The 15,249-nt window shown below is 36.7% G+C and overlaps 1 protein-coding gene across 1 annotated transcript in view; it reads left to right on the top strand.

Moving 5' to 3' along the window:
- The window catches only part of LOC123564714 (uncharacterized), a 135,326-nt gene that overhangs the window by 4,377 nt on the left and 115,700 nt on the right, over positions 1 to 15,249 (top strand). Inside the window, exons 2-5 of the mRNA XM_053527499.1 lie at positions 8,388 to 8,533; positions 10,538 to 10,609; positions 11,296 to 11,361; positions 14,718 to 14,777. Coding sequence (XP_053383474.1) covers positions 8,388 to 8,533; positions 10,538 to 10,609; positions 11,296 to 11,361; positions 14,718 to 14,777 — 344 coding nt within the window. The remainder of the gene's footprint in view (positions 1 to 8,387; positions 8,534 to 10,537; positions 10,610 to 11,295; positions 11,362 to 14,717; positions 14,778 to 15,249) is intronic.

Raw genomic sequence — 15,249 nt, 5'->3', positions numbered from 1 at the left:
ATTAGGCTTGACCATCACTGGCAGGGAGACATACTGTACCATTTTTGAGACCAGCATAGATGTTGTCATGGGACGACTGTTTGTAATTACCCTTTAGCCAGCTAAATTTCTAAAATGAACTAGTCCACAATTGAATTTGAACAAAAACGTTTATTATTCAAAGAGGTGTTCACTGAAACTTTACAGACTGAATAGCAAACAGTGCATACAAAGATCAGCCTGCACGGATGTGCAGGCTGATCTTGGTCTGCACTGGTCGCAAAAGCAGAATCACTTGCCGCCAGCAGGCTAAAGGTTAAGTACGCTATCTGTTACCAACACAACTACCAAATTTGTTTTGAGAACTTGCAGTAATATGGTCATAAATAAAGTCTGCAAGAAGAGGGCCTTAAAAAGGACCTTAAAGTCTTTTCTACAGAGCCCAAAATCATCCTACAGGTAGAATGAATTAGGTAATACCCCATCATTTTGGTTTGAATTGGGTATTGGCTACACTGAATTGGGAATTCTAAAACATGTTATACCATGATTTTAATTGACATGGGTATCCATGCATTTCAGTGGGAGCTGATAAAATTTTTATGCTTTCGACACAGATGAAACTGTTTACTGGGTGTGCTGCTTTCTCCTTGATTCGAGCCTCTTAAATCTTTTAGGGGTGTGCATATTTTTGTAAACCTGTTCAGTTAAATAATTTTTGTTTGTTGTTACAAAAATATTTGCATTTAACAATGGACATTAAGAATTACAATGTTATCATCTTTTACATGTACTTTTTTGCACAAGACTGAAGGAGGTCAAACTCCACATCATTTTAAAACTTTCTCATCGATTCAAGCCCTTTGTTTGGTAGGTCAATAAGTGTTAATGTTTGCACAGTCTATTTCCATAAAGCAAATTTCTATCAAGATTGAATTCTTGTTCACTTGTTACAACAGTCGAAATATGCTCAGGATGCTTTTTAAATTTGAAATTTGGGCTCACAATATTACCCACTATGTAATTTCCTTTTGAAATAAGCAATTTTTTATGCAAAATATTAAAACAGGTATTTACTCAATTTTCAGTGGTTTCATGACTAATATTTTCCAAGGCATTTTAAAATGTAAATGACACAAGTTTCTGATGGAAGAACATGTTACATGGGCATGCATTTTACTAAAACACAAGGCCTCGAATCGATGATAAAGCTCGGATCGACAAGAAACAGGCATATACCAATTACCGCGAGTCTTATAATATTCAGTGGACTCTATTTATAACAAAATGATTGTATGAAAGGATAAATTTTATTCAGTTAAATTAATTTATATTTTAGCTTTAGACTTTTGGCAAAAAATTGGTCAAAATACCTGGTAGAAGTTCCACTTTCGTCGTTCAAAGAACAGAGGTGGGGAATTTTAGCATTTTCTGGCATATATCTATTACCGTGAATTTCAACTTTCAATCTAAAGAAGTTGTTCAATTGATCTGAGACAAAGAAAGCATTAAAATTTCTATTTTACAATACTGGTCAAACTAAATATGAAACAGATATGGCAGAAATAAGCGTCTTCATTGAAAATTAGCAGAAAAAAATTGCAAAGATTAACCATAACGACCAGTCACTTAGTTAGGTTCTTTAATGGTTTTGCAGTAACTCTGTGATTCCAGCAGGTGTGCAAATTTTGATTCCATACCTCATGTTTTTATTTCGATGTAAATGAGATGTGGAACCAAAATTTGTAGTCCTGTTTGGCGCCATATAACCTATACTGTGTTGGTGCGCCGTAAAACCCAAATAAATAAATAAATTAATTTCTAAGATCAGTATGAAATAAAAAGAAAGACACTAATTTTCAAAAATAGTTTTTATAAAAATCTAAGCACAGTGGGCATAAACAATGAGAGAAAAATGCTTTGCATGTTAAGTGTCAAAACAGGACATTCGCGATATATATATCCCGGTAATTTGTATACAAGGAATATCACAAGAAAATAACAAAAATAAAAGGTTACTTAACCACTATTTTTAGTGGAACTATTCACTTGTTCTTGTACACAGGTTTTGAACAGCCACAGACACCTACTTGTCCATACACTTAAAAGTGTTTTACTGACTACTGCAAATAATACATCTAACAACTCGATATAATTTCATTCAAAATACTTTTTCACATTCTGTTTCCAAACCAAAGCTGACTTAGTACTATGAAAGTGGTAAATTAAGTTAATAATGACTTTTTTGGTTTTTCATTAATTTGCCTGTAATGGTGGTAATATCATACGACAGTCAGGTTCTACACAGAACTCACTTTTAAAGATACAGTAGGTTTTTAAACTTATTTCTACCAACACCTGAACTACCAACCTCGCTATTGATAAACTGTTGCCATTGACAAGTCTATAATTTTCCATTAACAGTTTAACAACAGCATCAACAAGAAAGTTCTTAGGTACATGCAAAGATATATTATTGTATTGTGACAAATTACAATTATCCAATTTACATTTAACTTGGAAGAACCAATTTTTGCAAATTTCCCAGTACTCATAATTCCTAAAATTTCCTGGGAATTCTCAGAATTTCCCACTGTCCTGGAAAATACAAGTATTTCCCATTTTAATGCCAACCGTTTTTTAGCAACAATTAACCTGTTTAAAAAGGCCAATTTTGTTCCTTTCTGTAACTGACTGACAGACTGTATTTAATCTGCACAAAGTAGTCTTTAGAAACTGCTTTGAATACATAAATGTGGCATAAAAATGCTTCACAAAAACAGGTAAAAAAGGAGGTAGATCTGTTATTTGCAAATACTTTTTTATATATTGTCACACGTTTAGCAAGTTAAATCTCCCTTTAACATCCTATTTCTTTGTTTATTTTTTTTTTTATAAACCAGAGAAACAGGAAATAATAGTTTGTATTTTGAACTTTCACAAGTATGAATAAAAAAAATCACATGCCTTCGTTAAACATGTCTCATACCATATATAGATGATTTAAGTCATCTGATTGTATTGTTTCACAGTAAGACATTTTCATAAACAGATTATATAGTGTGACCAAGTTTCATGTATGCTGCAATACAATGAAACTGGTGGTAGATTAATATTCATCAAATTTTTTTTTTGTTCTGGCTTCCTAATTGTTTTTATTATCATATTAGAAGTATATAACACTGAAGACTGTTCTAAATGACTGAGGACTGCTTGGGGCTACAGCAGTTAGCATGACAGCATCCACAGAACTTTAACTACTAGTGGTCAGTAGGTGGCCTTGTTAATTGTTTTGTGGTCTGTGTAGGTCAATGTTACAGTAACCTCAAGGCTTAAACTTTTTTTGCCCAGTGTTAGACCTTACTGACAAGCTTTAAAGGATGAGCTTCTGTTGTCAGTAATTGATCCCAGTTTAGGAATCAGTAGGTCAAAAGTCTAAGACTGGAAAAAGTTTCGTCAATAACTGGAGACAATGGCCTCTGACCATCAAGCCTAATACAATCAGCTTAATAGTGTGACCAGTTATTTATTGACTGTCAGACCTTTTACAAAATTAATGGTATCCATAAAAAATGATCCTGCTGGCACTCTTGCCAAATTAATTTATTAGACTATATTTTTGTGACCCCCCCGCCCCCCCCCCCCCCCCCCCCCCCCCCCATAGATTTGGTCTTATCCGTGTGTCCGTCCGTCTGAAGTTCGTGACGCGCCTAGCTCAAAAAGTATTTGATATAAATTGATGAAACCTTGCATGAGTCTTTATCATGATATGAACTTGCGCACCTCCTATTTTTCGTCTGGCTCTGCCCCCAATTTTCAGAGTTATGGCCCCTGAAAAAGTCAAAAATGCACATTTTTACCTTGTGACACGCCTAGCTCAAAAAGTATTTGATATAGATTCATGACCTTGCATGAGTCTTAATCATGATATGAACTTGCGCACCTCCTATTTTTCATTTGGGTCCACCCCCTATTTTCAGAGTTATGGCCCCTGAAATAGTCAAAAATGCACATTTTCACCTTATGACATGCCTAGCTCAAAAAGTATTTGATATAGATTCATGAAACCTTGCATGAGTCTTAATCATGATATGAACTTGCGCACCTCCTATTTTTCATTGGGTCCGCCCCCTATTTTCAGAGTTATGGCCCCTGAAATAGTCAAAAATGCTTATTTTCACCTTGTGACATGCCTAGCTCAAAAAGTATTTGATATAGATTCATGAAACCTTGTGTGAGTCTTAATCATGATATGAACTTGCGCACCTCCTATTTTTCATTTGGGTCCGCCCCCTATTTTTAGAGTTATGGCCCCTGAAATAGTCAAAAATGTACATTTTCACCTTGTGACGCACCTAGCTCAAAAAGTATTTAATATAAATGGTTGAAAACTTGCATAAGTCTTTATCATGACATAAACTTGCACACCTCTAATTTTTCGGCTGGCTCCACCCCCTATTTTTAAAGTTATGGCCCCTGAAATAGTAAAAAAATGCACTTTTTCACCTAATTAAATGCCTAGCTCAAAAAGTATTAGATGTAAATTCAGGAAACCTTGCTGGAGTCTTTAACGTGATGTGACCTTGCACACTTGGCATTCTTCTTGAGAATCTTAGCTCTTATTACAGAGTTATGGCCCTTGAAATAGCCAAAATAGTGGATTTTTTGTTTGTGATGCTCATAGCTCAAAAAGTATAGGGCCTAGAATAATGAATCCTTTTCATTAAATGTTTGTTGAGGCTATACCCCATTAAGACTGCAAACATTTGAATTATTGCCCCTTATTTTTGACAAATGTACCAGTGGGGGGCACACCGTGTCCTACAGACACATTCTGGTTTGTAATTGCTTCAAATTGATCTCTGTCTAGTGTTTTGTCAGAATGTCAAAGTTAAAAGAACCTATTTTTTTCTTACCAATGATCCTGAAACTGAAAGTGAGCTCTGTTCAGTAAATGTAGAACTGCTTGACCATTGACTGTCAAACTCAGTTTTATTGCCCTAATGTTTTGGGGTAACAGAGTGACACAGCAGGACTATGATCAAGATCTCAGCTTTCTCCTGAATGGACAGGGTTGATATAACTTATCATGAGCCGCGCCATGAGAAAACCAACATATAGTGTTTTCGACCAGCATGGATCCAGACCAGCCTGCGCATCCATGCAGTCTGGTCAGGATCCATGCTGTTTGCTAACAGTTTCTCTAATTGCAATAGGCTTTGAAAGCGAACAGCATGGATTCTGACCAGACTGCGCAGATGCGCAGGCTGGTCTGGATCCATGCTGGTCGCAAACGCACTATGTTGGTTTTCTCATGGCGCATGGTTTCCAGTAAAGGACTGGAGACTGCTTACACCTACTGCTGTCGAACTTCATAGGATGATTGCCTGCCTCCAGAAATTTCATGTAGCCCCTGTTTTGGAGGCCAAGGTAACAGCTTACTTGAAACTGTAACAGGTCATCATTTTAGTATTACGTTTTACAAACAACTTATGCTCATATTTACTTGTCTATTTGAAGAATACATTTGTAACCAGCATTATTACAATATTTGACCTCATGACCTTGACCTTTAAGATAACTAAGCCTCTGCCCCTTACCAAGACCAACACATGTTAAATTTGATGAGAACAGGGACAGTATTTCAGAATTTAGAAGTTTGCCATAAAAATTTAACTTGAATGCAAAAGAGAAGCTGACACCATGGCATGTATATAATAGCACCTCCTTACATAAAGTTTTATGGCACTCGTCTCAGTTTGAATTATATTTCCAGGAATCATCCACTTAGTGCTTTAAACATTTGTAAATTATCATCTGCCTGTGTTATAGTTGAGGTAACTGTGACTTTTAGAATTCCATTTGTAGTTTTATGATTATAACTTGTTGTTTCAGTTTGAAGTAATGCTAACTAGATTTTGTGTCAACAGGGCTCTGGTTCTTTCCACATCCTGACACTGTACATACCTGATCATATGTTACTTGTTGACAGTGCAAGACTAAGTTAACTTTTTTTATTACCTTGAGTTAGGGAGGTATGAGTCATCAGTGGGTGGTATGGGGGTATAGATGCTACAGAACATCATCAAGGACACAAGATAAAGGAAACTGAATCAGTAAAAAATATTCAGAGTGACGGGGGAGAGGGCTTAGAAGCTTAAAATCCCAAATAAAACCACAGGTGAACAGCTTCTTATGCCAAACAACGTTCTTGTAAAGTTTCATAACTCCAAGTCAAATACTTTCTGAGATATGTGCAGCACAAACTTTTAGGCCCTTGGTGCATACATTTGAGTAAGTTAAGGGCCATAACTCTGGTCTTGCAAAGTGATACACCAAACAAAATCCCAGATGCACTTATTCACTGTCACATGCTGAATTAATTGTAACACGCAACACAAACTCTTTAAAGGAATATCTGCCTGTACGGTTCTATGTCCTTTTATGCATAGTTTTGACTAAGTCAAGGGCCATAACTCAGGCCTTGCTGAGTGAAATCTCAAACAAAACTTCACAATGCTGATTAACATTATCCTATGAGGTTTGATGACTGTAAGTCAAATACTCTTTTAGATATGCACGGCACATGTAAGTATAGACAAAAGGAGGGGCAAATCTAAGTCTCCATCCCCTGCCACCCTCATTAAAAAAAAAATGGGGGTGTGGGGAAAGGGGGCACAAAAAGTACTTTGCCATGAGTATTTGAAATTCTAAATATAGCATTCTCTTTTGTTAGATAGTCATGTACCTCCTAGTTTTTAACTTTAACTGAGATTTGTTTCTCTTATTTCAAAGTAGACATCTGAAGCAAGGTATTTTACATGTTGTTATTTTTAAAGTTTAAATTTTAGAAAAATGAGGGGTCATTTTATATCAAATAAATCTTAATAATGTAAATCCTTTGCATGTCTGTTGAAAGGCTGTGTTTTATGTGTAATCAATAATTCAGTTTCAGTTTGAAGTAAAGTAATTTATACAGATGAAAAAGTATTTTGTCACGGGTTTTTGAACTTCTAAATATAACATTTTCTTTTGTTAGATAGTCATGTTTGTCCTATTTTGGATTTATCGGGTGATTTCCAAAGATGATAACAGAATTATTTACATATTAAATCATGTACCTGATAAACTTCCAACAAAGCTTAATAGAAGGAAGAATTCTAAATATAATTTGATATTTACCTTTTTAACCCTTACCATGCTGGACACGATTGATTCTGCCTTTGCGACCAGTGTAGATCATGATAGCCTGCACATCCATGCAGTCTGATCATGATCTGCACTGTTTGCTATTCAGTCAGTAAATTTTCAGTGAACACCCTTTCAGATAATAAATGGTATTGCCCAAATTGAGTGATGGACCAGTCCAATGTAGAAATTTAGAAGACTAAAGGTTATTAAGGATATAAAGTAAATGACTATAAAATGTATTAAATTAAATAGATTTCTTTTTATTCAATTTAATATTTTTCTCTCCAAAAAAAAATCAAAGTGCCAGAAAAAATCATTAAAAAAGGGGAATGAGATATTATTTTTTTTGTTAGTTATATTACATGAATCATATTACATATTATAATAGGGGCCTCCGTGGCTGAGTGGTTAAGGTCGCTGAGTTCAAATCACTTGCCCCTCATCGATGTGGGTTCGAGCCTCACTCGGGGCTTTGAATTCTTCATTTGAGGAAGCCATCCAGCTGGCTTACGGAAGGTCGGTGGTTCTACCCAGGTGCCCGCTCGTGATGAGATAATGCACAGAGGGGCACCTGGGTTCTTCCTCCACCATTAAAGCTGGAAAGTCGCCATATGACCTATCATGTGTCGGTGCGACGTTAAATCCAACCAACCAACCAACATATTATAATATGTAATGATTCATGTAACTGCTGTTATGTGTTTGTCATGTAATGTTTACAAAAATACTTGTAATTTGTTGCCGGCAGCTCACAGCAGCGTATTTGTCCATATTAAACAAAAAACTTCTTTGATGTCAGAAATACTAAGTTACATTATAATTTGCATTTGGTTTGAAATTAAATTTCATTTAACCTGTCAGAGACATGCTCTGGTTTAATAACACTGGCATACTACTTCATAATGTCATGTTTTATTGTAATAAATACAACAAATCAATTTTTATTTTTATTTGATTTTATGGAGTCCCTGGCAGAGGGTGAGGGATGGGTGGTAGGATAGAAGAACTCAAATATGGGTGTTAGGGGACCTGAGCAAAGAAGTTTTCATTAATTACCTTAACACTAATTAACTAATGAGAAGGCTTGGTCTGACCCTTATGGGAGTTGAACTCATGTCCCCCGGGTTGAACAGCCGGCATCATAACAAATTGACCATTGCTCCCATTTCTGTAGTGTTAATACAAAGAATCTTGCAATTTTATTTATCTATTTCCAGTTCTTGGCAGTGCTATTCCAGGCCAGGATAAATGTGTATGGGGACCACCATACTGGTGTAGCAGTGTAAAACATGCAAGAGAATGTGGTGCCACAAAACACTGTCTCCAGACTGTATGGAAGAATCAGATCATCAAACCAGAATCTGTAAGTCCATTGACATACATGTATACTGAGATAAATCTAAAGTTGTTTGCAGGCTACATAGATTGGACCATGACCAGGTTGTAACTCCCACAAGCCTAACCAGTATAGGCTTGACCCTTGACCAGGGTTAGATTTTTTTCATACGAGGAAACCATCAGACAGGCTTGCATTTTGTAAATGTCCCAGCTGGTGCCTACAATAAATCAAATGCCAGAACATTATTTGTTTGTCTAATTTCTCTGTATAAGGTGGAAGGATGTTACAACTTCACTAAAGTTTAAAGGAGTATAAAAAAGCAGAAAACTCCAGCTGCAAGTAACAGAGTTTTTTAGCTCACCTGTCACATAGTGACAAGGTGAGCTTTTGTGATCACGCAGCGTCCGTCCGTGCGTAAACTTTTCCTTGTGACATCTCTAGAGGTCACATTTTTTGTGGGATCTTTATGAAAGTTGGTCAGAATGTTCATCTTGATGATATCTAGGTCAAGTTCGACACTGGGTCACGTGCCTTCAAAAACTAGGTCAGTAGGTCTAAAAATAGAAAAACCTTGTGACCTCTCTAGAGGCCATATATTTCACAAGATCTTCATGAAAATTGGTCAGAATGTTCACCTTGATGATATCTAGGTCAAGTTCGAAACTAAGTCACGTGGGATCAAAAACTAGGTCAGTAGGTCTAAAAATAGAAAAACCTTGTGACCTCTCTAGAGGCCATAATTTTCATGAGATCTTCATGAATATTGGTCAGAATGTTCACCTTGATGATATCTAGGTCAAGTTCGAAACTGGGTCACGTGGGGTTAAAAACTAGGCCAGTAGATCTAAAAATAGAAAAACCTTGTGACCTCTCTAGAGGCCATATTTTTCATGAGATCTTCATGAATATTGGTCAGAATGTTCACCTTGATGATATCTAGGTCAAGTTCGAAACTGGGTCACTTGGGGTTAAAAACTAGGTCAGTAGATCTAAAAATAGAAAAACCTTGTGACCTCTCTAGAGGCCATATTTTTCATGAGATCTTCATGAATATTGGTCAGAATGTTCATTAAGATGATATCTAGGTCAAGTTCGAAACTGGGTCATGTGGGGTCACAAACTAGGTCAGTAGGTCTAAAAATAGAAAAACCTTGTGACCTCTCTAGAGGCCATATTTCTCAATGGATCTTCATGAATATTGGTGAGAATGTTCAGCTTGATGATATCTAGGTCAGGTTTGTAACTGGGTCATGTGCGGTCAAAAACTAGGTCAGTAGGTCGAAAAATAGAAAAACATTGTGACCTCTTTAGAGGCCATATTTTTCACGAGATCTTCATGATAATTGGCGAGAATGTTCACCTTGATTATATCTAGGTCAAGTTTAAAAGTGGGTCACGTGCCTTCAAAAACTAGGTCATTAGGTCAAATAATAGAAAAACCTTGTGACCTCTCGAGAGGCCATATTTTTCAATGGATCTTCATGAAAATTGGTCAGAATTTTTTATCTTGATGATATCTAGGTCACATGTGCTCAAAAACTAGGTCACTATGTCAAATAATAGAAATAACGACGTCATACTCAGTTCAACACTGGGTCATGTGGGGATAGTAGGTGAGCGATTCAGGACCATCATGGTCCTCTTGTATAGATACCTGACAACACAGTGAAAAGAAGTTTTAATTACCTCATGTTTAATGTGATAAAAATCTTGTTACAGATAGGAGATAAATATCACTTTGAATTGTTGTGTATTTAAGTAACATAGAATTCAGATTTTTTTATTAATTTTGTGCTTCTATGTAAAAGTTTGCTTTTAACCCTTATCATGCTGGACACAACTGATTCTGCCTTTGCGACCAGTGTAGATCATGATCAGTCTACTTTTCTGTATTTGTACATAGAATAATAAGACGGTTTTAAATCAATTTTTAACCCTTTCCACAATGTCTTGTGATGAGGTCATCCTGAGGAAGGAGGGGCATGTAATCTGTACATTTGTTGTATTATCTTTCTTTTTACCTTGCAGACAGCAACTTGCTCTTATTGTGAACTGATTGTGGATGCATTTCGAGATGCTTTAGAAAATAAAGCTACACAGGTATGTTCTGTATTAAGATATATCAGCTTTCTCATGAATGGACAGGGTTGATATAACTTAATACGAGCTGCGCCATGAGAAAACCAACATAATGCGTTTGCGACCAGCATGGATCCAGACCAGCCTGCACATCCGCTGTTCGCTTTCAAAGCCTATTGCAACTAGAGAAACCATTAGCGAACAGCATTGATCCTGACCAGACTGCACGGATGCGCAGGCTGGTCTGGATCAATTCTGGTCGCAAACGCACTATGTTGGTTTTCTCATGGTGCGGCTCATATTGATTTAATTGTTTTTGATTAAATGATTAGATAGGAAAATTATTTTCATTTGATGTTATTTGAAGAAGAACAAGACTGAGCAAAAAGCGATTCTGAGACATTTTGAATTAAACAGCTGTAGAGAACTAATAGAATTTGAATTCGCTGTCATGGTAATGAGATATTATATTTTTCCGTGTAAAATGTCACAGTCCCATTCTTAGATCCATCTATGGCATGATGTCTAGGCTTATTTTAAGTACACATCATTCTGTCTCAGCAGTCAGTTTTTTTTTCCATGATGTGCAATTTCAAATTAAACATTCTTTGTGAAAAATAATTCGTCCTCTGTTTTACACCTTTTCATTAGTGAATCGAGACTTTTCAGTAAAGACTGTATGTTTGTATATAATGTTGTTGTTTCAGGCTCAGGTTGCTGCTGTGTTAGCAAATGTTTGTGCCATACTTCCAGACTCTGATACCAGAGATATGGTAAATGCTCTACTTAATACATACCTTGACCCATTTGTTTAACAACTTATTATATTATTTAACTGCCTCGGTAGCCTAGTGGTAGAGCGTCCGTTTCGAGTGCGGGAGGTCATGGGTTCGATTCCCGGCCGCGTCATACCAAAGACGTAAAAAATGGTACTAGTAGCTCTCTTGCTTGGCGCTCAGCATTAAGAGGGTAGTTCTAGAACTGGTCAGCCTGGTGTCAGTATAATGTGACTGGGTGGGGTATCATGTCATGTGTCTACGGCGTGATATTCCAGTGAGGCAGCACTGTAACATTGGGCATTGTGCTCACTGCTACAAGTAGACACCGTTGTTTATATGACTGAAAAATTGTTGAAAAAGACTTTAAACCCGAACACACACACACACTTACTGTATTAATGGGTTATATGAAAAGTAATTGAATTAATGTTATCAGGGAAGTATTGAAATATTTGAAAGAAATATAATTATCTGGTATTTTCACAGTGAAAATACCAAATATATTTTTCAGTGGTAAGACACTATAAAATGAAATATAAATAAAATTTGTTTGTTTTACATGTAAGGTCAAAATATCTTTCACTCATAAACACCATATCTTACATTTTCACTCTTGGCTATGCCTCTTGTGAAAATGCTACATCTTCTATTCACTCATTTAAGATATTTCAATCTTACACTGAAACAAACAAATATCCTCTATATCTTGTTTGGTCATTGATTTCAAATTAATACTTGTACTGCTTTGAAGTGGTTTTGGAGACTGTTGTCTGAACCATATGTGTTTGGATTTGAACACATAGCATATTGATATGAAATTTAAAGTTCAACCAGTACACTACCAATCATATCTGAGATATGAGCCAGTTCATCAGTGTTTAGAGGAACAAACTAAGTTAATGTATTGCCCCTTTACTGTCTATTATTCAAGTATACAGATATATATGTGACCAGATGAAGGAGTGGGAGAACCAACAAGTTTTTAGCTTGTCTGATCTTTTGAAAAAATCTACGTGGTATTGTCGTCACTTGATCACCGGCGTTGGTTAAAATTTTTGTTCAGGTCTACCTTGTCTCAAAAACTGTAAGAGCTACAGCTTTGAAACTTTGCACACTTGTTTATCATCATTAGAGGACTATGTAGGCCAAGAACACGATGGAGACCACATTTTGAATTTGATTTTAATCAAACTTGCACACAACTAATAATAACTCAGTTCCTTTCAAAAACTGGCCAGATCCCTTCATGGGTTCCAGAGTTATGGCCGCTTAAAGGGCCAAAATTTGCTATTTTTGGCTTGTGAACACAATAGATACCACATTTTGCAATCAACTAATCAAAAAGGTCCAAAATTTGCTATTTTGGCTTTTGCAGCCATATAGAGACTTCATTTATGGTTTAATTTGATACAAACTTGTAAAATGTCTTCAGTAATATATCTTGGATTCCATGATGAATCTTTCAGATCCAATCATAGGTTCCGGAGTTACAGCCCTTGATTGACCCCTAAAAGAGCCAAAATTTGGTAATTTTTACCTTTTGAACACAATGGAAGTGACATTTTATATTGGATTTTAACCACACTTACACACAACTTAAGTCACAATAAGATCTGGGTTCCTTTCGAAATCTGGCTAGATTCCATCATGGGTTCTAGAGTTACTGCTCCTGAAAGGGGCAAATTTTTCTATTTTGGCCTTTTCACCCATATATTACTGAATGATGACTAGGTCATCAGGTCCAATAATAGGAAAAGCTTGTAAACAACCTAAAGGCCCCATTTATGACCCTGTCTTCATGAAACTTGGTCAGAATGTTTATCTTGATGGTTCCTAGTCCAAGTTTGAAACTGGGTCATATGGGGCCAGAAACTAGGTCACCCAGTCAAATCAAAGGAAAAGCGTGTTAACACTCTTGTTCATTTGATGTGCATGAAACTTGGTCAGAATGTTTGTCTGCATGAAATATCGTATGAATTTTTATCTGGGTCATGTGGGGTCAAAAACTAGGTCACCAGGTCAGATCAAAGAATAAGCTTGTTTACACCCTAGGGGACACATTTTTATACCCCAGAAGGGAGGCATATAGTTTTTGAACCGTCTGTCGGTCTGTCAGTCTGTCCGCAATTTTCGTGTCCGGTCCATATCTTTGTCATCGATGGATGGATTTTCAAATAACTTGGCATGAATGTGTACCACAGTAAGACGACGTGTCGCGCGCAAGACCCAGGTCCGTAGCTCAAAGGTCAAGGTCACACTTAGACGTTAAAGGATAGTGCATTGATGGGCGTGTCCGGTCCATATCTTTGTCATCGATGGATGGATTTTCAAATAACTTGGCATGAATGTGTACCACAGTAAGACGACATGTCGCGCGCAAGACCCAGGTCCGTAGCTTAAAGGTCAAGGTCACACTTAGACGTTAAAGGATAGTGCATTGATGGGCGTGTCCGGTCCATATCTTTGTCATCGATGGATGGATTTTCAAATAACTTGGCATGAATGTGTACCACAGTAAGACGATGTGTCGTGCGCAAGACCCAGGTCCGTAGCTCAAAGGTCAAGGTCACACTTAGACGTTAAAGGATAGTGCATTGATGGGCGTGTCCAGTCCATATCTTTGTCATCGATGGATGGATTTTCAAATAACTTGGCATGAATGTGTACCACAGTAAGACGACGTGTTGCGCGCAAGACCCAGGTCCGTAGCTCAAAGGTCAAGGACACACTTAGACGTTAAAGGTCATTTTTCGTGATAGTGCATTGATGGGCGTGTCCGGTCCATATCTTTGTCATTCATGCATGGATTTTAAAATAACTACGCATGAATGTGTGGCACAGTAAGACGACGTGTCGCGTGCAAGACCCAGCTCCGTAGGTCAAAGGTCCTAAACTCTAACATCAGCCATAACTATTCATTCAAAGTGCCATCGGGGGCATGTGTCATCCTATGGAGACAGCTCTTGTTTATTCTATCTTCATAAATTTTGGTCAGAATGTTTGTTATCACGAAGTCTTGGACAAGTTCATATCTGGGTCATGTGGGGTAAAAAACTAGGTCACTAGCTAGGTCAAATCAAAGTAAATGCTTGTTTACACACAAGATACCACATTTTTTGGTCCAATCTTACTGAAAATTGGTCAGAATATTTGTTTCCATGTAATCACTAGGTAAAACATGTTTACACTGTTATGGCGTGTTACGCAGGTGAGAGACCTAGGGCCATCTTGGCCCTCTTGTTAGTATACTGATGAATTATATGCTGAAGAACTTGAAGAGTTTTGGATTGAGATAACTATTTCATTTTTTTTTTACATAAGTGACATAAGAAGTACTTGTTTGTTTTCAGTGCCAGGAGATTGTTAAAGAATATGTTCCAGAGCTGGTACAAATGTTTGAAGATGACATAGTAAGTATTGATTGTAATATCTGGGACATAACTGTTTGATTCACCCAATTCATAACATGGGCTTTCATGAATTAAGTTGTTTTTGTTGTTTTTATGTTAACTTTAGATATCTTTAAATTTTAATGTAAATCAATCAACAAATGAAGTCACTGCTGAAAATTTTTGGCATAATATGACTATAATAAATGGGAACATGGATTGTGGAAGCCACATGCTTTTTATCTTGATGCCTGCCAGAGCCATAGAGACTTCCATCTTTGTAGTTGACAAGAATTGTCTGTGCCGTTTTGATAGTATCTCACTTTAATTGTAATATGTTAGAACTATTTACAACAGATTTATCTTAAAGATGTATTTGACACTAGGGTATATGCCAGATCTAATGTTACTGAAGAAGAAATCTGAAAGGATATTATTACCCTGGTAACCATGGTACAATGTATTCATGCATAGCAACAAGAAAGATAACATT

This window comes from Mercenaria mercenaria, chromosome 2 (assembly GCF_021730395.1).
Source record: "Mercenaria mercenaria strain notata chromosome 2, MADL_Memer_1, whole genome shotgun sequence".
NCBI lineage: Eukaryota > Metazoa > Mollusca > Bivalvia > Venerida > Veneridae > Mercenaria > Mercenaria mercenaria.
This window is presented reverse-complemented; position numbering and strand designations above follow the sequence as displayed.